This window comes from Anthonomus grandis, chromosome 15 (assembly GCF_022605725.1).
Source record: "Anthonomus grandis grandis chromosome 15, icAntGran1.3, whole genome shotgun sequence".
In the NCBI taxonomy this organism is placed as follows: domain Eukaryota; kingdom Metazoa; phylum Arthropoda; class Insecta; order Coleoptera; family Curculionidae; genus Anthonomus; species Anthonomus grandis.
Window position 1 is genome coordinate 13,183,605 of NC_065560.1, and position 27,534 is coordinate 13,211,138.

The 27,534-nt window shown below is 35.4% G+C and overlaps 2 protein-coding genes and 1 long non-coding RNA gene across 9 annotated transcripts in view; 2 read left to right on the forward strand and 1 right to left on the reverse strand.

Annotated features, from left to right (window-relative positions):
- Positions 1-248, forward strand: part of LOC126745150 (ras-related protein Rab-28-like) — a 54,045-nt gene extending 53,797 nt beyond the window's left edge. For all 7 annotated transcript variants that reach the window (XM_050452877.1, XM_050452879.1, XM_050452872.1 and 4 more), the window contains one exon: positions 6-248. In XM_050452877.1, the coding sequence (XP_050308834.1) occupies positions 6-209 (204 nt within the window). In that variant the 3' untranslated portion in view covers positions 210-248. The remainder of the gene's footprint in view (positions 1-5) is intronic.
- LOC126745148 (centrosomal protein of 131 kDa) lies at positions 178-27,534 on the reverse strand. The gene is made up of 14 exons (XM_050452870.1): positions 27,381-27,534; positions 27,202-27,324; positions 27,035-27,140; positions 26,025-26,981; positions 15,276-15,561; positions 15,097-15,222; positions 14,750-15,047; positions 14,556-14,699; positions 14,286-14,503; positions 10,303-10,474; positions 10,004-10,248; positions 9,774-9,945; positions 438-580; positions 178-382 (listed from the first exon to the last, which is right to left on the reverse strand). Exons 1-14 carry the CDS (start codon positions 27,417-27,419, stop codon positions 250-252), a joined length of 3,162 nt encoding a protein of 1,053 aa, XP_050308827.1. The 5' UTR covers positions 27,420-27,534; the 3' UTR covers positions 178-249.
- LOC126745154 (uncharacterized) lies at positions 5,363-7,452 on the forward strand. The gene is made up of 3 exons (XR_007663446.1): positions 5,363-5,858; positions 6,542-6,798; positions 6,959-7,452. It is a non-coding gene; the product is annotated as an uncharacterized LOC126745154 (long non-coding RNA).

The window sequence follows — 27,534 nt, forward strand, 5'->3', positions numbered from 1 at the left end:
TTTAGGTAAATTCTTCATTTATAGAAATAATAGCAAAATATCTAGGTATGCCGTTAAGTAGCCAGGAGAAGGACAAACAACTATCTGTGCTCAAAGTAGAACTAATACCTAAAACTCCTATTGTAGAAAAACAAGTTGCACACAGAAACAAAAAACAAACTAAAGTTAAACAACCGATTAAGTCGAAAGATTCTTGTTTAATGCAGTAGCACTTAATTTATTAAAATTAAAAATTAGAAAATATCAAACTTATTTAATTAAATACTCCTTTCTTTGTTGCTCTAACATGTTTTCCAAATAGATGCATTTTTCTTGAAGAGCCTTATGCTCAATTTGTAATTCGCTTAATATTTCGTCTTTTCTGGCCACAGATACTTTAATCCTAGAAAAATGTAAAAGATGTAATAACTGATTTATAGAAAATGCTAAAGAAATACCTAGAATATAACTGTTGAATCTCCTTATCCCTGTTGTTTTTTAAGCGAGCAACTTCTCTTTCCAGACTCTGCACCTCCTCTCCCATTTCTTTTCGTAAGGCATCTTTCAGGTTTACTCTTTCTTTGGTTAGGTTGTCAGTCATCTAAAATAGCGGACATTTAAATTTTTTTATAGTTTCAGCTTTTCTAATGTAGGATCACTATCTTAGTATTGGCAGATCGACTAAGAATGCTATAGTTTCTTTAATGAAGCCAATTTATGAGGCCCTAGAAAATAAAGAGTCGTTTCTATGTATGTATATTCGTCGATCTAGCCAAAACTTTTGAAACCGTTTGTCATTCCAAGCGTCTTAAGTAATTAGAATCTGTTGGTAGGTGTCTTGATTTAATAAAAAGTTGTCTATTTGATCGGCAAGAAGCTGTAAAATAGGTGAAACAACAATCTCTTTAAAAATTATAAAATATGTTCCGCAGGACACAGTTATCGGTCCATTATTATTTATTCTTTATATGAATGATGGATTTGACCTGAAGCTAAATCGAAAAATAGGAAGCGTTACGGATGATATTTTTATTTTGCGGGTACATTTTTATTCGTTAAATCTGAGTCGTGGATAGAGAAAGAAAACATTGCAAGGCAAAGTAAAGAAGTTCACAAAATTAAAGGAGTGGTTTAATTTTAATGCTCTCACCTTAAATGCTAATAAAACTCATTTTATAACATTTAGTTCTTACACTACTCAGGAATTTCTAATATTAATACGTTACATATATCTGATTCTATAAATACTAATTATTATTAATTTAATAAAATATCTAGTAATTCAGCATCTCATTCATATCTTGCTCAAGGGCATTCGTAGTAACATTGATCCCTTACACTATCTTCAACAAGTGTCGGTTGAGCATTCATTTTTTTTTCATCCTGTCGATCTTAACGAAGTAAAAAATTAAATCAAACGCCTAAAAAACCATAAATCATCTGGAGCCGATGGGATATCTTCGAGGTTGTTACCCTTTTTGCCTGATTCAGCCTTAAATGCTTTAGTTTCTGCCATAAACAATTCTTTACATATTGGCATTTTTCCTTCATGTTTAAAAGAGGCAGTGGTTATCTCTATTCATAAGGGTGGAGATTTGGATCAGCCTTGTAATTTCCGTCCCATTTCTATTTTGTCTACCCTCTCTAAGATAGTTGAAAAACTTGCAAAAAGTCGAATTTTGTCCTTTTTACATCATAATGGCATTTTGTCTGCAAATCAGTTTGGATTTCAAGCCGGTAAAGGGACTCATGATGCTGTTTTTAACTTTTTGGAGAGCGTCTATGTATCCTTGAATTCTGGAGAGTCATCGGCGGCAGTATTTTGTGATCTATCTAAAGCATTTGACTGTGTGGATCATGGAATACTGTTATCTAAGCTCGATAAATATGGTGTTAGGGCCGTAGCGTTGCGATGGCTTGAGTCCTATCTATCAAATCGTACTCAGAAGGTTACAGTGTCTGGGCGTTTGTCTGCTTTAGATCCCTGAAATGCGGCGTTCCCCAGGGTTCAGTGTTGGGACCACTGTTATTTTTACTGTATGTGGATGACTTGAGTTCATTAAAACTGCAGGGCAAGGTGGTTCAGTTTGCTGATGATACCACCATACTATGGAGCCATAGAAATTCTGATTATATTAAGACTTGTATCCTTGAAGACCTTCAGATTTTATCAGGGTGGTGTGCTTCCAACAGGCTCGTGTTTAATGTAAGAAAGACGTCTATTATGGGGTTTAAGTGCGATGTTCAGGGTCTGATGTTTGACGAAAATTCCCTCTTGCAGAATAAAGAGTGCTGCAAGTTCCTAGGAATTACCATTGATGGTCGCCTTCGGTTTGAAGATCATATTTTACATTTAGCTGTGAAATTATCTTCTGGATGTTTTGCAGTAAGAATGGCAAAACAAGAGTTGGGAGGGGTGGTTGCACGTTCAGTGTACTTTTCACTTATTGAATCTCATATTCGGTATGGCTTGCCTTTTTGGGGTTTAACCAATAAGGGGCTACTTAACATTGTCTTTGTTATTAAAAAAAAAGCCTGTTCTGCTAAGTGAAGAGATTCTTGCAAACCCCTCTTCATTTCTAAAAAAATCCTAACTCTTTATCTTAGAAACAGCTGCTCTTATTCACAAAATTCCCAAACTACCCTCTGACACTGGCCATTTGACTCGTCGTGTAAATGATGTTCCTCTACCTATTCCTACGTCTTCCCTTACCAAAAACTCATTAATTTACATAAGTAAAAAAAAATACAATCATGTTCCTCTATGCGTTAGACATATATTGGATGTTAAGAAATTTAAAAGAGAATTAAAGACGCTTTTATTGGCTAAGGCACATTATAACCTGGCTGACTTTTTTAATGATAGGTTTTAACCTTGGACATGTTGAAAAGTTTTTTTTCTCTAGTTTTGTCAACAAGTTTACCTTTATTTAGTAATTGATTGTTTTATTTAGTTATCTTTAATTCAAGTATATTCAAAAAGTTTTGTCTTCTTGTGTTTAATTTTGTTCATTGTTTTGTCAATTTTTGAAATTATTTGTATTTTTGTTTTGTTTTTTTAGCTTGTAGAATGCTTGTACACAAGATTATTCTTACGTAATATAGCACATTTTCTTTCTTTCTTTCTTTCTTTTAAATTGATCGACATTTGAGGTGGGACTTACAGATGAACTATTTGATTAACAAATTAAGATATCTTGTTTCTAGATTTATATACCAGAGACTGCTTAAATCAAACAAATTTAAGAAAACTATATTTTATCCTTGTAGAATCTCATTTAGCATGTGGTCTGTGTGCAAAGGAAAGCATAAATAACTATAGTCTGCAAAGATTAAATACCATATCAAAATGATTATTAAAGGTATTTATACTAGAAACATTAGATAATTTATAGAGCAACTTTTTTAAACTCTAAATTTTTGAATGTTAGGGAATTGTACCAAAAAAATTGCAGAAAATCAGAATCTTTAAGGAAAAGAAACTTGTAAATTATCCAACCCATCCACATAAGACCAGAAGTGTGGTAAATAACATGAGTACATTACATTGATGTCACGAAACTAAAGCAAGAAAAAATCTTACTTCGTTAGTATTTAAAATATAGAATATGATTCCAAATCAAATTAAAGAAATGAAAAAAATAACAAAATATAAGGCGGAACTTAGAGATTGATTTACAATTTAAACAGTAAGTTTCAAAATTTATTTAATTAGATCGCTGTTTTATAAATATGTAAAAAATTTAATATATAGGGTAAAACACCCAATCGTTGGCACTCAGCCTATTGTTAGCACCCCGTTTAATTTTTTGCAGAAATTAAAATGAATCTGACAGTATTATCGTCAACTTATTAATGAAGGTAATTTTGGCAACATCGCCGAGACTAGTGAACCGCCAACGCGTATTATTATTCTTTAAGTTTAAGTAAAATTGCGAATCGAATTTGACGTGTCGTGCGTGAAACTGAAACAAGGTAGGAATTTATGATTTTGTTAAGGGTTTGGTACTCATAACTAACGTGAAAACTTTATGACTTCTTAATCAAATAGTTATTTTTCTTATTGGTGATATTGTTAACTATCTTTAAAATGATTTTTCGTTTAAAAAAATACATATTTTTCAATATAAATGAAAATTTGTAGGGTGCCAATGATAGGCAGAGAAAAATGTTATATTGGCAGTGGTTGGCACCTATGCCAATTATTGGATTATTGCTGCTAATAATATTCTCCCAATCATTGGCACCCTATTTTATTTTTTTATTTGCTCATCCGAAGCAATGAGTTTTGTCTTAAAACTTTAAATTTTTTTTTGTTAAATTCACCAGGTATAATTTTTAGAATTTTTTAAACATTATTTTTTAAATTTAAGGCTTACGATATAATAATATGTTCCTATTAACTTTTATTCTCAAAATCAAACACTCTTGTATTATAGGCTCTCAATTATTAAACACCCTGTATATTTTTTAAACCAAAAATTATTTGACTGTATTTTCATACAGGGCTTTATTTACATTTTAAAAAAATCATGAATTCAGGGATTCATTTTAAAAAAATCATGGGTATAACAAATGCAAACAATCAGCCATTGTTTTGCATTTGTTATACCCACAAAAAAAAATTCCTAAAATTTAATGTATCTAAACAGATGTAACAAGGGAACTTGTTCCATGTTACATCTGCGGTGTTTATAATTTAAAAAATATAGCATATAAAATATAGGCTGTTTCATCAAGAAAAAACTTACATACCTAACAGTGGCGAAGCGTGAACTTTTTTTTCGGGTAAACAATAAATCGTTAAAATCTTAAATCTAAAGTTAAATCGTTAATTAGAAAAAAATGTGTATTGAATATTATTCACTTTAATGAAATAGAGAATGAAAGCGCATGAAATATTAACTCAAAGAGAAAAATTATGTAGTGATATAAAAAATAATTACTACTAGCATAAAAAGATAGATAGATAAAAATAAATACTACCTACTTACAAAAAACACAACTAAAATACAATTGCCAATATCGAACAGTCGTTTGTAAAATATCCTAAAGTAATTAATTATATTTAATAAACGTAATTTTTATAAAAACCTTGTATTCGTTTAAAAGTGTCTCAATCGCCCGAGAATTATCTTACATCCTTGAAAATCTATACCCCAAACATAAATAATAAAATAAGCAGAGATTGAGAGAGACCCAGAAAAGTAAAAGAGGCACTTCGGCTTATAAAGAGCCAGTGGTCATAGTTGACCAGGTGTGGTGGTGTTTGTCCACTAGGTGGATATTAGAATGGTTGTGATTGTTTTGTGCACAGGTTAATCATGTCGACATGTATATTTTATATTGTTGTTATATAAGTCCATGGCTAGAGTTTTATGGTATACCAGAGTTTGTCGCTGTTTAGCGAGGTATTACCAGGTTGTGGTCGATTATGTAGCAATCGACAGGGATGCCCTCTGAGCGCGCAGTTCCTTCGAGTTGGTCTTGTGAGTTATAGAGGGCCCTCACTTGTCTTCTCGATTGACACATTTGGATTCTAAGATCTCGGTATACGTTATCTTAGTTTCCGAGTATTGAGATGCTTACTGCTTAGCGGCAGTGGAGCGTCTGGGGTAGCCTTAACTATTTTAGGGGACACTAGCTAGTCGTCGAAGAAAGAAGATATATATGTAAATTATAAGCAAACATAAAGTAACTATATTGATGGTTGTTGGCATGATTGAATCAAGGGGACCGAGGTTCCCCGGTGAGTAAACTTAATCTTTATTAGATGGGTCAGTACAGTAAATCGTAAACATTTTTGTTTCATGGTACTCTCAATCTCTTGCTGTATACATGGTGGAGCTCGCTGAATGAACTGCATTGTCAATACTCACGTAAGTTTAATTTTAAAAATACCCACATTTTACACGTTCATAAATAACCACTAAAAAAACCTTTTCTATACACCCAAAAATAAAAATACTAATTATTAAATTACTATAGCACGCGCCCCCACCCAATGCAGATTCATAAAAACAAAACAAAACTAAAGATGTATTGCGGCCGACCAGATCAAGCGTGTCCATAAACAATAACCCTCAACAGCATAATAAAATAGCTGGTCGACTTCGATAGACAAAAGCTCGAATGTCTTCCCCGCGAGTAAATTTTGCATACGTAATAGGCTGAATGCTGATGCGGCCGGACCTCTGTAGCCTGCTTGATGCGTATTTGGTTCGATTAGATGCTCCAAATTTCGGAAGACAAATATGAATGTGTCTTCCTGGGGCTCGTATACATTAATTGGGTGTCAGCCCTGTATTTTTATCTTAATTGGTGCGGCAGGCGCCTTCAGATTAATCATGTTTAGATACTATATAATAATAGTAAGGATAGCGACTACGTTCTGTGTTAATTTTTTTTTAATTTTAATTCAACAATTACATGAAATAATTACGTGATAAATTAATGACAAATAACTGGATAATTTTGGGTAGACAGTGTCTACCTTGTCTACTCGTACGCTTTGCCACTGATACCTAAGTATGGAGGTTTTATAGGTTCCTTTCTTTTTTAGGATGGCTCCAAAACAAAAACAGAATCGCCTCAAGGGCTCCACTAGATATAGCGAGGAAATTATTCAAAAAGCTCTTGAAGAAATTCGATCAGGAGAATCAAAAAAGGCAACATCTCGAAAGCATGGGATTCCAAGGGCAACCCTATAGTTCAGACTTAGTAAAAAATTCAAAAAAATAAAAAAAGGTCCGTCTACATACTTGACAGAGGTAAAGGAGATTCATTTAAAAGAATGGATTATTGATAGTCAGTACAAAGGTTGCCCAAGGCGTAAAATTGACATTCAAACATCTGTTCAAACATTTCTAAATCAAACTGATAGAACAGCACCATTTAAAAAGAATTTACCAGGCGATAAATGGTTGAACCATTTTGGAGATTCATTTAAAAGAATGGATTATTGATAGTCAGTACAAAGGTTGCCCAAGGCGTAAAATTGACATTCAAACATCTGTTCAAACATTTCTAAATCAAACTGATAGAAGAGCACCATTTAAAAAGAATTTACCAGGCGATAAATGGTTGAACCATTTTTTTAAAGCGGCATCCCGAATTAGCAAATCGAACTGCAGAGGCGGTTACTTCAGCTTCAGCAAATGTAGCAGAAAGCGATATTAAAAAGTGCTTCACAGATATCGAATTTTATTTAAAAAAGAAGGACCTATTTGACATCATGAAGGATCCCAGCAGAATTTTTAATGGCGACGAAATAAACTTTTATTATGTGCCAAAACTTGGAAAAGTCGTTGCTCTAAAAGGCTCCAAGAACGTTTACGAAGTAGATATGGGAGATGCGAAACAGAATCTCACTGTGATGTTCACCTTCTCAGCATCGGGTACAATAACACCGCCGATGATCATCTTCCCAAACAAGAGACTTCCACAATCGGTAAAGGACAGTGTTCCAGAAGGACGATGCGTTATACATATGCATATACATGCGTGCGACATATGCGTTAACTGATAATGGCTGGATGAAATCCGAAACTTTTTTATTTTACCTTGAATTTGTCTTACATCCCAGCCTTATCAAATCTAGAGTTGTGTTTCCAGTATAAGTATTTGTTGATGGACACAAAACATTAAGTACTTTATGCTCTAGGCTGGAGATAGTCCTAATAGCCCTATATCCCAACTTCACTCGAATTCTTCAACCCGCCGATGTTGCCAGTTTCACACCATTAAAAAATCTTTGGCGTTATGGGGTTTTGCACTGGAAAAGAAATCATCCATTCATGAAACTACAAAAAAAAGAATTTGAAGAAAAATTTTGCTCAAAGAAAGAAAGAAAGATTTTGCTCCTATTTTGTACACGGCAGTAGAAAAACTTCATGCAACAACTATATCAAATGGCCTTAAAGCATGTGGATTATTTCCTTGGGACTCTAATGCAATAGACTATACCAAGTGCCTAGGAAAAAATGCCAATATTATTGATAGTGTAGGAGAACTAGAAGCAAATATTAGTGAAGGCCGATCAGAAAAACAAATAAGTTTGACTTTGTTCAAAAAGCTAATAGGTGAAAATTTATGGAACTGGGACAGGCGGGAATGACATCGGACGACGAGAATTTTGCAGCCTTAAAAAGATTATTTAACCACCTTAATGAAATAAGCGAAAAAGATCTTTTTTCAACATCCTTTAGGCAAATGGCAGATGGCGATTTTGAAACAAATTATACAGAAGAGGAAATAGCAAATATGTCTATTGTTTTAGAAGGGGAAAATTATAATATCCTAAGACTTTCAGACCTAAATAAAGCACAGTTCACCATTGAACCCACAGTTATTGAGGTAATCGACACAAATATAGAAGAAAAGCAGAAGAATAACGCCAATGAAAAGATGAATACTGATACCGAAATTCTAACACCGGTTGATAATTTGTCGTCCATAGAATTATTTTTACCTAAATCACAAACACTTGAGAGGAAGGTCAAAAGAGCAGTAACCAAAATGCCTTATGTTATTTCGTCGTCGGGTTTAAAAAATATTGTTGAGGAAAAAGAACAGCTTCCGAGGGAAGAGGAAGAGCAGAAGAATCAAAGAAAAGAAGAGAGACACAAGCGACAGGCTGGAAAAAAGACAGAAAAGGAAAACAAAGGCAAGACTCTAACTGCAAGGAAGGATGATCATCAAAGCCATGTTAGAAAAATTTTCAGTTCTCCGCCAAAAAAGCGTCTTTCTCTCTGCACACCTTTGACGGCATCCACTTCATCAATGGAGAATTTGTTACAAAATAAAGTTTGCTATGTTTGCGTGAAAAATATAAACAGGTCGAAACCAGGACTTTAAAAACTGGTCGAAACCAGAATTGTACGAGAACATATCATGTAGAATGTTTGGAAAAGAAAGGTCTATATAAAAAAGAATTTCTTTGTGCCTCTTGTTTGTCTAAGTCTTAGGCTGCTTTTTGTAAATATTTTTATAAGACATTATATTATTATCCTACTTTCAAGTTTAACTATTCGTTTTGTAAACCTTTGAATATTAGCTCGTTCTATTTATAAACAATATTATTTTGATATTACTTTTAGTGCTATTACATGTTATAATAAAGATTAATTATTGTTTTTTTAACAAACCGATATTATATAATAATCATAAAATTTTTAGTCATTAATATTTGAGGTGCGTAGTGGACAATGTGCCAATAACTGATGAGACAACTACTGGGGGGTGCCAATGACTGGGAAAGCGTGCCAACAATTAGGCTCTAAACTTTTTTTTACTTTTTATTATTTTGCTATTTTATTTTTTTTTAAAAATCCTTTTTTTTTCATTTGAGAACAAAGTAGAATCATCAAAGAACATAAACTAGTCACAAGCTGACTATAATATCAATTTTCTGAAAACTAGTGGATATGTCAAACCTGAGAAGTCCTTAAGGTGCCAATAACTGGGTGATTTACCCCATGTCCACTGAAACATGTATTTATATTATTTAATAAATTATGAAAATGTGTATGGTTATAGGTGTATGGATTTGAAATAAGGGTTAACTTAACCTAGTTAATTAGGACTGACTCCCTACATGGACTTAAAATCTAGAAGTGACTAAAATACAAAATATGGATTGTTATAACCAATATGGACTTCCTACTCACAACTAGTAGGTAGTACCGCCACAAATGTGAGCATATTTATTTTCATGTAGTGTTAATTAGCGTTTGCTTATTGTTATTAATTTTGAAAAAGTTGGAAATAAACACAATTTTTTATATCTTATATACCTGCTTGTATTCTTGTAATTGACTCTCAAGCTGCTTAATGGTATTTCTCAACTGAATCACCATCTCTTCGTTTTCAAGAAGCTTAGTTTTAGACTCTATAAATTTTGCTTGAGATTCTTTCTCCGCAATTTCCAAGTCTTTAATTTCTTTCTCGTATTTCTCTTTGAGACGTCTAAAAGTTAGTACCAATTTTTAATGGGAAATCTTCAAATTAAAATATTAGGACCAACTTAATTCTATTTTCTGTACTTTCTTCCATTTGTTGCTTCGATTCATTCGCTTCACTCTCAAGCCTCTCGATGACATTCTCAATCTCCTTGTCTCTCTCCTTCCTGCACTGGTCTCGTATAATCGCCTCCTTCTCTAACAGGACTTGCTGCTGCTGCTTTTTAAAATTAGCTTTCCAAGTCTCGAACTCGATCTGACCAGATTCTTTTAGTAATTTTAATTCGTTCGAATGTCTTCGAATTATGACCTAAAAAAATTAATGCCAATATAGTCATAATAAATAAATGTAAATTCTCCCTACATCAAGTTTATCATTAAATTCCTCCTGGGCCTGTTTAATAGCTCTCTCCTTCTCCAATTGAAGCTGGGCCTCTCGTTCTTCGCATTCTTTAATTCTGATTGCGTGATCATTTTGCAATCTTCTACGTTGTTCTTGGTAAGATTTTTCTTCTGATTCTACTAATTTCTCATACCTAGAATAAGAAAAAAAAGAAGGCAAGAAGGCTAGGCAAGGTTGACGTTCCCCCCACAATAATCATGTTAAGTACATCCAAAGAGTTAAAACATTGATACAGGTTAAAATTAGATATCTACATGTAAAATGAAACAAACAACGATAAGGAAGCCTTGCGTACGTGTATTTTACAAAAGGAAAATTAATTTTTGAAGAACAGAGAGGAAGAATATATTAATTATTACTTAATTATTGACAAGGACTAATTAAATTAAAAAATGGCAAGCTGTCCAAGTTAGTCTATTCATTGACGCAAATAAAATTAGAAGATTTAATGGCCCTATTTATTTCAAAAACTTCCAATAAGTCTAGTTTCAACCCTTTCTGACAGACAAAAAAGGCCTTATTGGATCCCGGATCATAGTTATAAGTCTGAGGTGCTCATTTACCCTGACCTATTTCTCTTTCCATTTTGACCTTTGACCCACGTAGCAACTTACCTTCGGGACACGAACAAACATTTCGGTAAGCAGCAGTTCTATATATTTTTTACTGGAACTCTTTATTTGTTGTTGACTAATTGTTTCGCAAATCTGTTCCTGTTCTAAAACCTTTAATTTTGATTTATTAGGGAAAAAAACTTAGCAGCACTGGAGAGGACATTCCCGAACTAAGCTAAAGAACGGTGTGAACGGAGTGAATTAATTTAAGTTTTTGGTTAAAGGTATGACTGTTTTTATTGCTGAAGGCTTGCGGCATAATTACAAATCAAAATGGCTATCTATAAATAAAAGGTGTAAAAATGACAGAAAAAAATTCCTCTCCTTTTTATACATTAGGATGAATTGAATCAATGAATTTAAGGAAATCCTTCTGATCTTTTTTGTATCTTTTAATATTATAAAATCATCATCGTACCGAAGCCATGTTCTAATGTTTTTTTTTTAAGTCCATGGTCACTAATTGTTCCATATTGTACTAAATGTCCCAGCACGAAACGGAGAAAGATTTAATTCCATAGCCAAACCAGACCTCTGTTTAAACAACGACCATCAAACTGTAAAAAAAAAATTAAAGAATCACACAGCCAACTAACGAGCATAAGTCTAATAAATAAATGAGAAGGTGATTTAAAAGTCACATTAAAGAGCATTTCTCTGATATTAATGATACAATTATCGGGAGGTCTGCTAAGAAAGAGATTCGTAATTTTTTATACAAAAAGTGTTATTAAAATTTTAAAGAGAGAAATGGTAATAAAGGTGCTAGCCAAAAAGAAAGTTTGGATGAACAGAACAATCGTTCTATGCAGTTTTGATAAATAGTATAAAAGCTGGTTGCAAGGGTTCATAGCAATACGTTTTTTCCCGATATGATAAAGGGTTAAAAATCCTTGCTTAAAAGTAAGTTTTAATGAACCAGTAAATTTGATAGTGGGATTTGAGTTTAAGCAATAAAAGGTGTCAGAGTTTATGAAATCCGGAATTTTCCGGAGTCATGGTCAGCCGAGTATAAAAGGAATCCCGTCACCTCTGGGAGTCAGTTAACAGTTCAAGTCGCAATATTGGAACGGCTTTTAAATCAGCATAAAGAGTAGTAAATGAATACCATGTAAATAAACATTTCTAGTAGTAGTAGGTAACCGTGATTAGAAGTATAAGTGTATAAATAAGTCAATTAAGTATTTTTGTATATCGAGTATTTTTATTTGAGTATTGCTCGCATGTCTGCTGGATTAAACCTGCTGGATTCTATACAGAAGAGAGCTCTTCGTCTTATCGACAAACCAGAACTGACAAAGAGTCTGGATAGTCTGGAGCACAGGAGAAAGGTGGCTAATCTCTGTTTATTCTACCGGTATTATCACGGTAAGTGCTCCTCTGAGCTGGCAGGCCTGATTCCACCCAGGGCTGTTCCGGCAAGAAGGACGCGTCTAGCAGTTGCGGCTCATCAACATTGAGTCCACCTGCCTACCCCAAGGACGTCGCTGTATCGGGACTCATTCATCTGGAGAATATCTTCTTTGTGGAACGGGCTTCCACCTCACATATTTCCCGACGTATACAACCTACAGCGATTCAAGATAAATGACCACAAATATTTTCGCGCAAGCACCACTCCAAGAGTGACATAGGACTTTGCTTTTGTGCTTGTGTTTACTATAAAAAAAAAATTCACACCTTACAAACGGTTAAAAAGCTACATTAATAATAGCCATTTTAAGTTTAAAATAAACTTGTAGGCCTTTAGCAACAGACACAGTCATGTCCAACCATCCCTTTAGCCAAAAATTTTCATTTTAATTACTCTTTCACAGATTATTTAATCTTCCACTATCCGATGAAAAGTTCGAGGTAATAAAAAATACGAGAAAGTATACGATATCATTCTGCAAGTGGCTTATTATAATAGTTACCCTCTCTATATAATCAAAAGATTATACAAAAAACTGAATAATTCACTGCTTTTGGAGCAAACTGCAGAAACTTCTAAAACATAACATTCTTTAAATTATTTTGGGAATGTCTCGTCCAGTGCTGCCAAGTGTTTTCGCTCTAACAAATGAATAAACTCTAAAATATATTCTCGAATAGGAACAGCTTATTGAAACACTTGGTCAACCCCAAAGATGAGTTCCAGTAATACATAGATCTGATGTTTACCGAATTGATTATTCCCAAACAAAATGTAAAATTTACTACGTGGGTCAAAGCGGAAGGCGAATTAAGGGCAGAATAAATAGATCAATTCTGCTTTAGCGAACCATATTCTAGAATCAAGTCATCATTTTGATCCGGGACTCAATACAGAAGCCCCTCGTGTCGTGTCTGTCAGAATGGGTTGAAGTTAGACTTGTTCAAAGCGTTTGAAATAAATAGAGCCAGTAAATCTTTAAACTTTATTTGCTGCAGTGAACTTACTAACTTTGACAGCTTGTAACTTTTTAATTCAATTAGCCCTCGTTAATTAATAAATAATTAATATATTCTCCTCCTTGGTTCATCTAAAATTAATTCTTCTTTTATCAATACACGTACCCAAGAGTTCCTTATTGTTCATTGTTCTTTTTACATAAATTGTAGATATTTAACTTTGACCGGTATCGAAGTTTTAACTCTTTGCTTGGTTGATCTGCAATGTTTGTGATCTGTTGTATATCACTCTAATAAGTTTTTAGTAGTAAAACGATATTGTAAATACCTAGAAACCAGCTAATTCTCCGTCATTCCGGAATGACACAAGTAGTACACCGCACGAGGTCTTGAAGGTTAGCAGTAATCTTCCGGAACAGCCGAGTATATAAGAAGCGGGATCGCCGATAGTTGTTAATTCAGTGAAGTAAAGTTTAAAATACTGGCGCGACATTTAAATAGTTTTAAATAAATACAATAAAAATAAATATCTCTAGTAATCGCGAGTGATCGTATTTTCGTAGTAAAGTGTGTAAATAAATTAGTTTACTATTTTCGATTGTTTTAATTCCAACCTAACGAAAGGAAAAAACGCTACACTACCTATTTAAATTAAAAATTTAGGATTTCTGTGTTTTTTAGTATCTAATGATGGATGGCTATTATATTAGTGGAAATGTGAAGTACATTAGTTTAAGGATGTTTTGCTTTTAATTGTGGCGGAACGACAAGCTTGCTTAAGTACATTGAGACACTTTTTAAATGAATTTAATTTCAGTTGATAGCCAAAGAGATTTCTTGAATTAAAAATAGATATCGATTTTCGCATATAACAAAGTTTAAAAATTTCGAAAAATTGCCACAAGATAAACCTAAGTTCTCAAATTTAACATTCCCTTAACACCTTAATATACTTACCTCTGTCTCATAACTTCCCTCTCGTGCGCAAGTGCTTTCTCCCTCTCCTCTACCAATTGCTCCCTTAAGCTCTCACATTGTTGCTGTAACTTCCTTGCCGCCTTTAACTCCAAATCTTCGATCTCCCTTTTATGTAATGCCCTTAAATCGGCCAGTTCTTGTTGCTGCCTCTTTTCCATATTTTGAATTTCCGGCTCAATGCTTTTTACTGTTAATTCCTGTAATAAATTAATGAAAAAAAGTTTTATAAAGTTAAAAAGTAAGTCATACTTTAATTTTTTGAGTTTTTCCTTCGATCCATCGCTCTCTGCGCAGTTTTTCTCCGGCCGCCTGCATTTCTTTTAATTTCTTTACTTCCACTTGGTGTTTGTGTTCCAGAGCTTTCATATTTGTATTGTAACGGTCTTCTAGTAACTAAAATATGTTTAAAAATAGAATATTTCTTTTAGGATAATTCAAAATACCTTCATTTCTTGCACCAACCCTTCATATTGCTCGTTTAATGTTCTTTTGTCAGCAATCAGCTGGTCTATAAACTTTTGATGACGTTTTACAACGCCCTCGTACTCGTCTTTTTGCTGTTTTAGTTTTTGTTTTACTAAATTTTCAGTTTCTTTATTTTGGGTCATTGCCTGTTCCCTTAAAGTCGACATTTCGCTTTGCAGAAGATTTACACATGAGGTCTTGTCTTTCAGGCGCAAGTTGAGATCTATCAACTGATGACAGAGCTGTTGTTTTGTAAGTGATTCTAGATCTTGTAGCCTATAATCAATTGGATTAATAAGGCAATAGCACAGTAAACTTAACTCACCTGGGAATGGAATCTAAATTGATAGAACATTCAATCACTTTTGAAGCTAAAGCTGCTCCTTGCTTGGCTTCATTTAGGGATTTGGTACAATTTTTGTCCACTTCGTCCAAAAATGATAGGAGCTGACTAAAAGTAAAGGAATTACAAATTTTAATTAAACTTACCCATACCACTATTACCAGTAATTATTACTGTCATGATTCTTTCCCAATACCACTTCACCAAAATCAAAACTGGAATATCCTGTCTCAGATACGGGTGACTCAGAAAATTCTTGTCGTATCTCAGATACGATTGGAGAAAATGTGACGTAGCGTTCTGGGTCTTTTTGCGGTTTTATATTGTTTTTTATCATATTATTTTCTTTGACATTTTGGTGGACAATTTTGCTGGTTGCTTGATCTTCTGTGGCATATTGATTCAGAGTATGGTCCACTAAGTGTTTTACCGACGCAATTTGCATATCTGAAATGGATTGGTGTTTTTTATGTCCCTATCAATAAAGTTTTTCCGACTATGTTTTTTTTTATTTATATTCAGATGTTATTTAAAGTTAACATATTTTTTTCCAACAGGAGTACAGTAGCGGATTTGGTGTTACAATATGTAATTTGCAGGCTAGTCTGCGGAGTAAAATGGTCATGTGAGGAAATCTACAATTTGAACTGAGAAGTTCTGCTTTTCTTCATTAGGAGGAGCTCGCCTAGTTAGCGCCTTTGGGCTCTTCAAGTTACTACTACTACTACTACTACTACTACGTGATGCGGACTTTTTTTTTACTTATACAGGGTGATTGATGACCGATGTTACACTAGCGATATATGGAAGACAGAACGTAGTATTTTTCTGAAAATTTGGTTGGTATGGTAACAGAGAATGCTCTGTTGGTCTATAATATTTTCAGCGTTGCAATGTTGCCGCTTATATAGAAAAATGGCAACACAAACTTTGATTTTTTAAATCAAACATCCTATATATTTGATAAACCATAATTCCCTGTACCTTTTCCCGGCGGTTTTCGAGAAAAAACATAATTTTGCGTGTTTTTTGTTAAAAATCAGGGAATATCTATTGTTTTTTTCTCAGTCATTTAAGTTCTTAAAAAGCTCAATTTAAAAAAATCACTTTAAGGTACTATTTTAATTAATTTTGTATGCTCTGATTTAGTCAGCATTATACAGATAAATTAATGAAATGATGAATTAATGAATTAATGCAATACCCTAAATAAAAATATTTAGGGTATTTCATTTAAAAAAGCAAAGGTGTTACCATTTTTCTATATAAGCGGCAACGCTGCAGTGCTAAAAAATATTTTAGACCGATAGAGCATTATCTTTTACCATGACTACTAAATTTTCAGGAAAATACTGCGTTTCATTTTTCATATACGGCTAATGTCTTATCAACTCACCCTGTATATGGGGAAATGTTTTAAATTCACTCAATCACCCTGTATATGGGGAAATGTTTTAAATTCTTATCTCCTTTCAGAGAGTGTGGGATCCGCCGAATTTTGTCGATGCAGCCCCACCATAGCGTAGCATATCATTAGGGTAGTCAAATTGTCCACTGTCACCGTGATCCCTAATATTCTGCCTGTAAATTCTGCCTTTCTATTACCCATCTGTCACAACTAAAAAGCGTGTGTTCCGGTGAGTCTTTTTTGCTATAGTAGATACACCAGTGGCCCTCCGTCTTTTTAATTTTTAGTGTATATTTTCTAAAGGACCTATGTCCTGATAGAGCCTGAGTCATAAAATGGTCCGTTCTCCGAAGGTGATGGAGAGGCTGATTGATCAGTACCTTAAGGAAAGCATCCTGGTCAAAAAATCACTGCATGTGCACCAATACGCCTATCAGGCGGGTAAATCCACGGACCTACACCACCTCGTGAGGAAGGTGGAGGATGCTGTGGGTAGTGGCAAGGCCTGCCTGGGTGCGTTTCTAGACATTGAAGGGGCGTTCCACAACACCCCTTTCGCATTAATCTGCTAAGTACTTGAGAGCCGAGGCTCAGAACCCTGTTTGGTTAGCTGGATAGAGGCCATGCTCATTGTCAAAACGTTGGCGGCTAGGGGCTGCCTGCAGGGAGGAGTAGTGTCCCCTACCTTGTGGTGCCTTGTGGTCGACAGCCTGATAAATCTTTTAAACAATGCTGGCCTATACACACAGGCCTACGCTGATGATCTGGTAATCCTTTGCCTGGGGAAAGACGCCGTCTCAATGCGGGGCCCTATGATGAGAGTTCTGCGTATGCTGGACATATGGTGCCTCTCGGAGGGTCTCAGGATTAACCCCAATAAAGCAGAGCTCCTACTATTTACGAGGAGACGTAACTTTGGCACGCCCCCTGTTATATCTCTAGGTGGCGTGCAGCTGCATTACTCCAGGACAGGTCGATTTCTGGGCATCAAGTTAGATCCCGAACTCTCCTGGTACGATCATGCAGACACCAGAATGAAGAAGGCCACCTGCGCGCTATGGGCCTGACTTTCGGCAATACCTGCGGTCTGTCACCTAAGATCCTCTACTGGATCTACTCGCGCATTGTGAAACCCCTTCTCACATACGGGGCTATCATTTGGTGGCCATGTACGGAGAAAGCAAAAATTCGTGCTCAACTGGACAGAGTCCAACGTCTTGCATGTCTCAGCATAACGGGTTCCATGCGAACGGCGCCAACTAGAGCGCTTGAGACTGTGCTGAGCCTTCCGCCTCTGGGTCTCGTTGTTCAATTCGAGGCAATGAGGACTGCGTACAGGCTATACGTCCTCAGCGAACTACGTGCTGGCGAGACCGGTCCCGCAAAAATTTGGTCACGGGCCATACAGGAATATCCTCTCCTTCTGATGGGCAGTGCCTGCATGGTTCCAGTGACTGTGGACTGCAAGGGATTCGTGACGCACATTGCAGGCAGAGAGGAGAGAAGCATTCCAACAGAGCTGCATTGCTAAATAGGGGAATTTGTGGTGGGATCCCACTTTGTGGTGGGATCCCACTTTGTGGTGGGATCCCACATACCCATAGGGCATACTCGCTGGGGGAGCACGCCACTGTCTTCCAGGCCGAAGTATTCGCTGTATTAAAATGCGGAAAATCCTAAGCTGCGGACACCGCAATACAGTCGTATCAATATGCTTGGACAGCAGAGCTGCCATTAAGACTATCACGGCCGCAAAGGTAAGCTCCAAGCTTGTACTAGAGTGCATAAAAGTCCTGAAAAAACTGGTGCGGGTTGGCTGTAGGGTCCAGCTCGTCTGTGGATACCTGGCCACGCAGGCCATGCAGGTAATGAGGAAGCGGACTCTCTTGCCAGACTGGGATACGCGAATGTGCCGATGGGGCTGGAACCCATAATTGGTATTGCCAAATGCGTAGCGGTCGCGTCAATGAAGGGTCTGCTGGGCAAGTAGACCCACCGAAGATGGACTGAGTCCCCTGGTATGAGACAGGCCAAAGCGCACATAGGTAGGCCCTCTGCCTGTCTCACCAAAAATCTACTACACCTAAAAAGATGCGAAATTCGGCTAATGACAGGTCTTTTAACCGGTCACTGGCACTTATGAAGCCATCTCCATACCATCGGTATTGCGGACAACCGGAATGCCGGTGGTGCTGTGAGGAGCAACGGAAACCGTTGACCATGTAGTTGGGGAGTGCCCAGCACTCACGCGCGTCAGGTTCAAATACTTGGGTAACACTTTCAGTGCACCGAGTGGCTTTAAGTCCTTCAGGCCTTATTGGTTTTTCTAAGGCCGTTGGGCTCTGGTAACCCCCGGTGGGGCATGACGGGTCCATCAGGAGACCTATATGCACAACTGCCTTGGCAGCCCACTGTTTCGACAATTTCATTTCAATTTCAACAATATTTTCATCTGAACCTCTAAGACTTTCTCTTGCACAATTTCTGACAAATTAGATATCCCGCCGCGGCTGTCGCGGCCTGTATCTTTTTTGCTGCTTATGTTACATGTGGTCCAAAGAATATATTTTGGCCAACCAGTATCTCCAGATACTTTACATGTGGAGCAGCTGTGACGAGATGTCCTCTAGGATAAAATGTATATTTCGTCGATCTCTTCGGCCATTTAAGATAACTGCTTCCGTCTTTCCCGCTGCAAGTGTTAATCTCTGCTCGTCATCCATTCCAAGTTCTTTATTCACAACAAGCATCAGTTCCTCTCTATTTCTTGCTGCCACCACCATACCCAAGTCATTAGGATAATCCATCGCCCTAACGTTTGGTCCATGATTTAGCCTCAGCACTTGGTCATACAGAATGTTCCACAGTAATGATCCAAGAATAGATACACATACTCTGTGGTACCCCTGCTGTTAGGTCTCTTTTATTTTTATCATATCTAAGTACTCGATCATCCAGAAAAGCCATTATGATGTTAATCAGATATGGTGAGATCTCCGATCTTTTCAGCTTTTTTATTATCCTATTTCGCGGTGCAGTATTGAAAACGTTTTTGGTACCCAAAGTGACTAATACTGACCACCTTTCTTTTCCTACTTCATCTCTTCCTGTACGCTTGTCCCATACATCGTTATTCAGCTTAGTGCACAGCTTGTGCCAACATCTTTGTTTTCCAAAATTAATTTTAGTTCGTAGAATCTTTCTCTTTTCTTTGTATGCTTCCTTATTAGACTCTTGTTCCTCACCTTGGGTTGTTGCCGATGTTTTTTTTTCTCTGCTCATTCTTCTTCTGCTGTGATATATTGATTTCTTAACTCATTAATCTCATTATTCTACAACTATAGGACCAAGTACCATATGCCATTCTGTCCATCGGTGTGTTTATCATAAAATTAAATACCTGTCTTAGGTCAATCAGCAAATATATTGGGGTCTGCCAACACCTGGTTCATCGTTATCTCTTGGATTCTTTTATTTAGCTTTTGTTTGTTATCTTATCCCTTAACGGCAAGAACGCCTTATTGTGAGCATCTACGTCTGATAAGTGCTTATGTGGGGATAGTGGCTCATTATCTAGTATTCTCCAGTTACGTACTCTTCTTGCTAGAGAGGTTATGGAGAAAGTAAAGTCTATATGGGTCTATTGTGAATGTTTCAAACGTCAGCGACCCGTCATTGCGCACCACCAGTGTTAGTCGTGCCCCTGCTCCATTCAGATGTTGAGACCAATTCCATAACTTTTGAATTAAAATCGCCAAATATCAACGCTTCTCATCCTCCTGTTTCCACCGTTCTCGTTCTGCTATTGGATTGTCTATGTACTGCTCATATGCCTCCAGATGTTTGGTGACATGTAGCATCCAAATACATTAAAATTCTCGACCCGCTGTAGCCGTGCGCCATAATATTTTTAGGCCCTCGTATTTCCAGATTGTTGCATCTATTTGTGTACTTGCTTGGACATCCATCCCCATTGTGTGGCAACATCACGCGACTTTATTGTTTGTGCCGTATTTAAACTCAGTAATTTTTGTGATTTTTTCGTCATTTTAATTTGTGAAAAGTGTTGCATCTGTTTGTTTAAATGACACAGAGGCTATGAAATTTCAAGTTTGATTTAAAAAACAGTTTTTCTCATTATAATACACTGTTAAACTCAAAAATCAGCTGTGCATTTTGTAAACAAACCAGGTAGGCAGTGTTGTCACATAAATCTATTAGTCTTGTGATCTGTGCGTTCTAATATTGAACTTATGTATACTGTGCTATAAGGCAGTGCTTTTAGTCATTTCCATAAGGGTTAAGGTTATACTGTCTTACCTGATCTACAATGGGTGAGGGTGGTTCAGATGACCGAATGGGCAAGGATATTCAGCTTATCTGTGAATCATGTAAGAACAATTGCTATTTTAAGGAAGAGAAAAATGTCTTTTTTGGTTTCAAATGCCAAAGGTGTAGAAAAGATATTTGTAAATCTTGCAGTGGTCTTTCTTCAAGTGAGGTTAGATGTGTTTTATTGCAAAAACCTGTATTACTTGCCTGGTGAAAATGCTGTATATCTACTTATGCAAAGATTAAGACAACACCTACTATTGATGTGATACTGATGACATTATGACGGGACTTGAAGAAATGATCCAAGGTCTTTTTGATGTTATGGAGTCCAAAATTAACACCAAGCTTGAATCAGTTACGAAAAATATTTATGAAACAAACAAAGAGCTAGTCAATGTTATGTTGAACAAAATTGACGGCAATACTTTCAAGCTTGGTAACTCTGCTCCTTCAACCAGCACCAGTGATTTGAACTGAAAGTTCTCAAACATTAATATGTCAAGATTGCAACCAAATGGTTTAAAATCACTAGCCCCAGCTCACAACAATAAACCAAACAATCCCTATAAAAACAACTCTAGAACTCAGGATAAAGAGCCATTAGTGTCAAAAAAGGCTTTGGAGACAGCGGTCAGTCTCGCCATTACACAAACCAACTTGGGATCTTCTCTAACCAGTTCGGGGTCTTCTAAAATCAGTCCTGAGTTATCACAATCTAGCCCTGGAACATCATCTTTGGAGCCTTACAATAAAACTGCCTCCAAGCCAGCTGTTTTAAGAGGCACAGGGAAAAACCTACATTTATCTGGAGTAGCAGTGACTCATAAGAAATGGTTATATGCTGGAAGGGTGTCCGTTACAATTGTCACATCTGATGGCTTCCAAGAAGTCTGTGAGGGTACCATTATTGACTTGTCAAATATCAGGCGAAGATAGATGACAACAAAAACGTAGTTATATATCAGCTATCTTCTCGTAATAGCATAAAATCATTTAAAGTTGGTGTAAGTGACAAATATTATGACATAATTTCTGATCAATATTTTTGGCCAGATGGAATTGTATTTTGTCCATTTGAATATAAACCCAGAAATTCAAATGTAAATTTCCAAAGACCAAATGTACACATACAAGGCAATTGATAGCTCTTAATGAGGTGACAGTGTAGTATCAGGATGTAAATGGCTTAAGAACAAAGTTGGTTGAAGTTTGCAAAAATGCTTCAACTCCAGTATACGGTGTAATGATGTTGAGTTAAACTTCATTAAACAGCAACTTCTTGGACAGTGAACTGGGTCTGCATAGCTTTTGTGCATTTATAGACGGGACAGATGTCTTGAACGGACTGGTAAAACCAGGAATGGTGGAGTACTTATTGCTGTTCGCTCGTCTCTAGAGTCTGAATTGCTGCCTATGGCTCATGAAGAATCTGAAGCCATCTGGGTTTCCGTTATTTTTGGTAAAGTGAGACGAATTTTTTGTTGCTTTTACACACCTCCCAATTCTAAACCCGAAGACTACCAACGTTTTTGTGAGACAACCGAGAGGGTGGCCGAAGACTATGGTGACAGCTCAATTTTGAATGCCAGTGATTTTAATCTACCAAATTGACTTGGTGTAATGACTCTCTTGGAATGTTTGGTAGTGGTGTTGTGGGGCCTGCAGAATCTTTACTAGAAACAATGTCATACCTTAACATGTATCAGATCAATAACATTCAAAATGCAAATGGGGTATATCTAGATCTAGTTTTTAGTAACAATAGTAATGATACCCTATCATGCTCAAATAATCTTTTAGTTAAATGTGATCGACATCATCCTGCATTGGTGATTTTTATAAAGTTAAACAATTTTGAATCTCTTGATTATTGTGAAGAAATACACGACTTCAAGAATGCAGATTATGCAGGTCTTAACAGCTACCTTTTTGATGCCGATTGGGATAGTTTATTCTCATCTGATGTTAACGGTAATGTGGGCTGTTTGTATAATGCATTGGGCAACGCTCTCACCTATTTTGTACCTATCATAAAAATTAACAATAAATTCAAGTTTCCAATATGGTTCAGCGCAGAATTGAAATCAAATGTCTTGCAAAAAAGATTGGCACATGCAAAGTATAAACAGTCTAAGGCCGTTAAAGACTATGAAATGTTCAGTAATCTTAGAGCAATCTGTAAAAATCAGGCCGATCAGTGCTACTCAAACTATATTGAGCAAACTCAATCTTCTATTTCCGGTGACCCTAAATATTTCTGGAAATATATAAGAGATAAGACACAAAATAACAGTATTCCATCTACTGTGAAATATTTATACGCAGTGGGTGAAAATGGCCAAGAAATAGCATCTTTATTTGCACAATATTTTTCTTCAGTCTACTCTCCTGATGAATTTGATGTTCAGGAATTTACGCAGCCTGATATTGCATGTTCTTTTGATATTAATGAAATGCATGTACAAATATCTGAAGCCTTTGAAAAGTTAACCAATGTCAATGTTAATAAGGGCCCTGGGCCTGACTGTTTTCCAGCTGTCTTCATAAAACACTGTGTTTTTGCTTTGGCACGTCCACTATAGCTGATTTATAATTTGTCTTTCAAGACAGGTAGATTTCCAACCTCATGGAAGTTAAATTATTTGACTCCTATATTTAAGAATACAGATCAGAGGGATGATGTGAAAAACGATCGTCCTGTTTCTCTGGCTTGTCACTTTGCAAAGGTTCTTGAAAGTTTTGTCAGAAATTTTTTATCAGAGAAATTTAAAAACATAATCTCAACTAAGCAGCATGGGTTTGTCAGGGGTAGGTCCTTTACCACTAATTTGTTGCTTTACCAAACAGCTTTGTCGGGGGCCTTGGAGAGCGGTATGTCGGTTGATTCTATATATACTGACTTTTCCAAGGCCTTTGACAGGGTTAATCATTCTCTCCTGGTTGCAAAGTTGTCACTCTATGGCATTGGTGGTTGTCTTCTGGCCTGGTTGAAGTCATATCTGTCTGGAAGAACACAGATTGTAAAGATAAATAACTTTTATTCTAGTCCTTTTACAGTGACTTCTGAGATTCCTCAGGGTGCCCATCTTGCCCCTTTTTTATTTAATCTTTTTATTAATGATGTTGTTCATTGTTTTGATTATTGTAATGTGTTGCTTTTTGCTGATGATGTTAAGATTTTTAGAATTATAGACAGTAACTTGGCACATCATGAACTTTGTTCTGATCTTCATAAATTTGAATTATGGTGCAAGAACAATAGAATGGTCCTAAATGCTAAAAAATGTAAATACATATATTCAATTTACCAGGAGTTTTAGTCCACCATTTCATCAGTACCATCTAATGAGTTCACTTATTGAGAAGGTATCAGAGATACGTGATCTTGGGGTGCTTTTTGATTGCAGACTAACTTTTTCGAAAATATTGAAAACCTGTGTAATAAGGCTTACAAAATGTTGGGTTTTATTAAGAGGCACACTCATGATTTCAGCAGTATTGATTCCATCAAATTTCAGTATTTTTCATTGGTTCGCAGTCAACTTGAGTCGAATTCATGTATATGGTCACCTTATTATGCTAAATATATAATGTGTCTAGAAAAAGTTCAACGTAAATTCATAAGATACATTGTTTACAAGCTTAATATTCCTTGTATTGATATTAACTACAGTGAAATGTATAGATTGCTGAACATTGAAAAGTTGGAGACTCGACGTAAAAACTGCGATATTGTCACAACATATAAGATTCTTAACAATGTAATACAGTCTCCTGAGTTGTTGTGTCAGCTTAATTTAAATGTTCCTCCTACTACAGTGCTCAGACAGACTAGATTATTCTACCTTGAACAACATCGTACACTGGATGGTGAAAACTGTGCAATAGGCAGAATGATGATTAACTCAAATAGTGTCAGTATAGATTTGTTTCATTGTTCTCTGAGTTCAGTTCAATGAGTTTTAAAATTTGCTTAAGTGCAATATAATTTTATATCTTGACTTTGCTTAAAGTGTGTCTTCTTTTCTATTGCAGTTACTCTGTTTTAAACCATTGTTGTTCTTATGTTTTATTTTATTTTATTGATGTTACCTGTTATCTGTTATTTATGCTAGATATTTAATGATAGTACTAATACTTCAAGTGCTTTATTGCGATATAAAATCTTATTTTGTTAAATATTTTATATACTATATTTATTTTGTAAATTGGTTAATTACCGTAATATATGTACTGAACAATCCTTAAATTGGGTTCTCTGACTACCAGCATATTAACATTCTTTTCCACGCGATGTTATACGACAGATAAATACTAACAGATATGTCAGCATTTATCTGTAGTATCTTCATTATGAGCGCGTACATACTATAAAGTTTATAATTTAAGTTCATAATTTAAGTTTATAATTTGTATCACAGTTGCTATTACTGTCACAGTTATTTTTGTATCGTAGTCTATGTTCTCCTTTTGTTTTCTCTCTCCCGTAAAACTGTATGTCCTAGCAGTGCTCAGGTCCTGCTTAAACACCTCGCATCTGCCTGTACCAATCCCATGCTGTGCACTGTTACACAGAACACATCTAGTCCGTTTTCCACATTTATCTGCAAAACTCAACTTTCATATCGATACTGCCTGCATCGACCTCATTTACTGACTTCGCAGAATTTCTGTAAACGACATAATGATTTTCCAATTTTAATTCATATATTCATATATTATTCTATCATGAGTCTTTTCCCAAACTCCTTTTTTATTTTCAGCGTGACGTTAAGCCTGTCGATGCGGTTTGATCACACATATTTAGTTGTTTTTCTCGTTTCTATGAAGAACTTTTGGAATTGAAACATTTTATGGAAGAAATGAGCCATATTTTTTTTAACTGCGTCTTCGTTATCAATACCTTAGAACCGCAGATAGGATTGCTAAACAATACTTAGAAAACTGTGATATATTTGTTTTTAAATCTAAAGTAATGCATGAATCAGATAATTTTGTATAAGTTTTCAGCTTTCCTTAATTCGTAAATTTAACTAGTGGACACTAAAATTGTGTCTGTAAGAAATGAGCTTTAAATGTAAAAGTATTCTTATTTTAAATTTCCAATCCCCTCTTACTAGAAAATATTAATATATTAACATATATTTTAAAATATTAAATAACTTACGAGATCTTTTATCCTCATTTTCCAGCACTTCAAGTAAGGAAACGATATCATCCAAACTGCCTCCAACACTATTTTTTTCACCAGATTCTTCTTTCTGGTTCATGTCATTGATGTCCTCAATATCACTTATGTTATTGAGGAAATCTAAATAATTTGGCTTTTTCGACATTTTCTCTACCCATGGCTCAATCTCAGGGGATTTTGGTTTCTCGGATTCAAAATCTTTTCCTGCCTTTAGTGGCTTGGATACAATTTGCTTCAGTTTTTTTTGTTTGGGTTTTGGTTTGATATTAGGCTTAATCGTTTTCTGCTTATTATTTTCGTCGACTTCTAAACTTTTTTTATCTAAGCTCAACTGGAAAAATTTATCAAATTTCAAATCAGCTTCATCTTTAAAAATTGTTTCTAATTCCGTGTTTTTGTTATTCCATTGGTCCACAATTTTCGTATTATCGGTAAAATTACTATTTTGCACATTTTTCAATTCGTTTAAATACTTATCCGTTTCGTTTTCTTTTTGAGACACATTCTCGTTCCAAGTTGCATCTGGTTCCTTTACGTTATCATTACTCCAATCTGCCTTGTCTAAAACAGATTCTTTCCAATCAAGTTTTGTTTCGCGATTTATACTATTTTCTTCCTTGTCTTTGTGTAAAATCGTATCGTATTTTATATTAAAATATGCTTGAATGGCGCTACTTGATTTAGCATTTTCAGCAGTTTTTGGTAATGGTGGTTTTGTAACTAAGCCCGGCTCCAGGGTTGATTTTACTTGTTCAATAGGCATTTCTTCAGAAGAAAGTGAACTATTTTCTTTACTGGTATTTTCTTTAGTTTGATTGGGAAAATCTGAGCTATTTTCGCTACTTTCTTGATAAGTTGTCTCGTACATGCCCCACGGTTTAATTTTTTGTGAACAGAGGCTTTTGTATAAGTTGGATGAGGGAAGCCAATCATCTGAAATGGATTTTTTAATTAAAATTTTACACTTAATTGTATTTTTGTTATACCTTCAGTGCTCTCAGAGTTTGCTTCCGTATTTAGGTTGTTAGACCAGTTTTTGCTTAGATATCCTGCCGAAAATGGCCTTTGACCACTTCTGTTAGAGTTACCTCCCTAAAATTTAATTAATGACATATATATTAATTTATGATATATGTTAAAACAATCTTTTTACCTGATCAACTAAATCAAACGTTGGTAAAGCAGAAACGGGTCTGGAAAAGCATTTGGTTAAAAACGCATTACTTTTACCACTGGCTGTTCTAAATTCATTTAATGGTCTATGTTCCAAATTAATCTAAAACTCAATTATGTTAATTAAATGTTAATTTTAATCCAACTATGTTTTGGTACCTTATCTCCACTTAATTTTAATTCACTCTTTTTATCCATTCTAATAGCAGTTCAGCTTATAATAAATTGTAAATAAACTTAGGTATATATGACATAAGGTAGGGTTATCAGTTTATTTGTTGTGATTGACTTATAGCTATAACCCTAGCAACTA

Excerpts from the sequence above, each read along its gene's own strand:
- LOC126745148 (XM_050452870.1), bottom strand. The coding sequence starts at position 27,419 with ATGGATAAAAAGAGTGAATTAAAATTAAGTGGAGATAAG. Across the intron at positions 26,982-27,034 it reads AAACTCTGAGAGCACTGAAG|ATGATTGGCTTCCCTCATCC; the intron begins GTATAACAAAAA and ends AATCCATTTCAG. Across the intron at positions 14,504-14,555 it reads GAAAAACTCAAAAAATTAAA|GAATTAACAGTAAAAAGCAT; the intron begins GTATGACTTACT and ends AATTTATTACAG.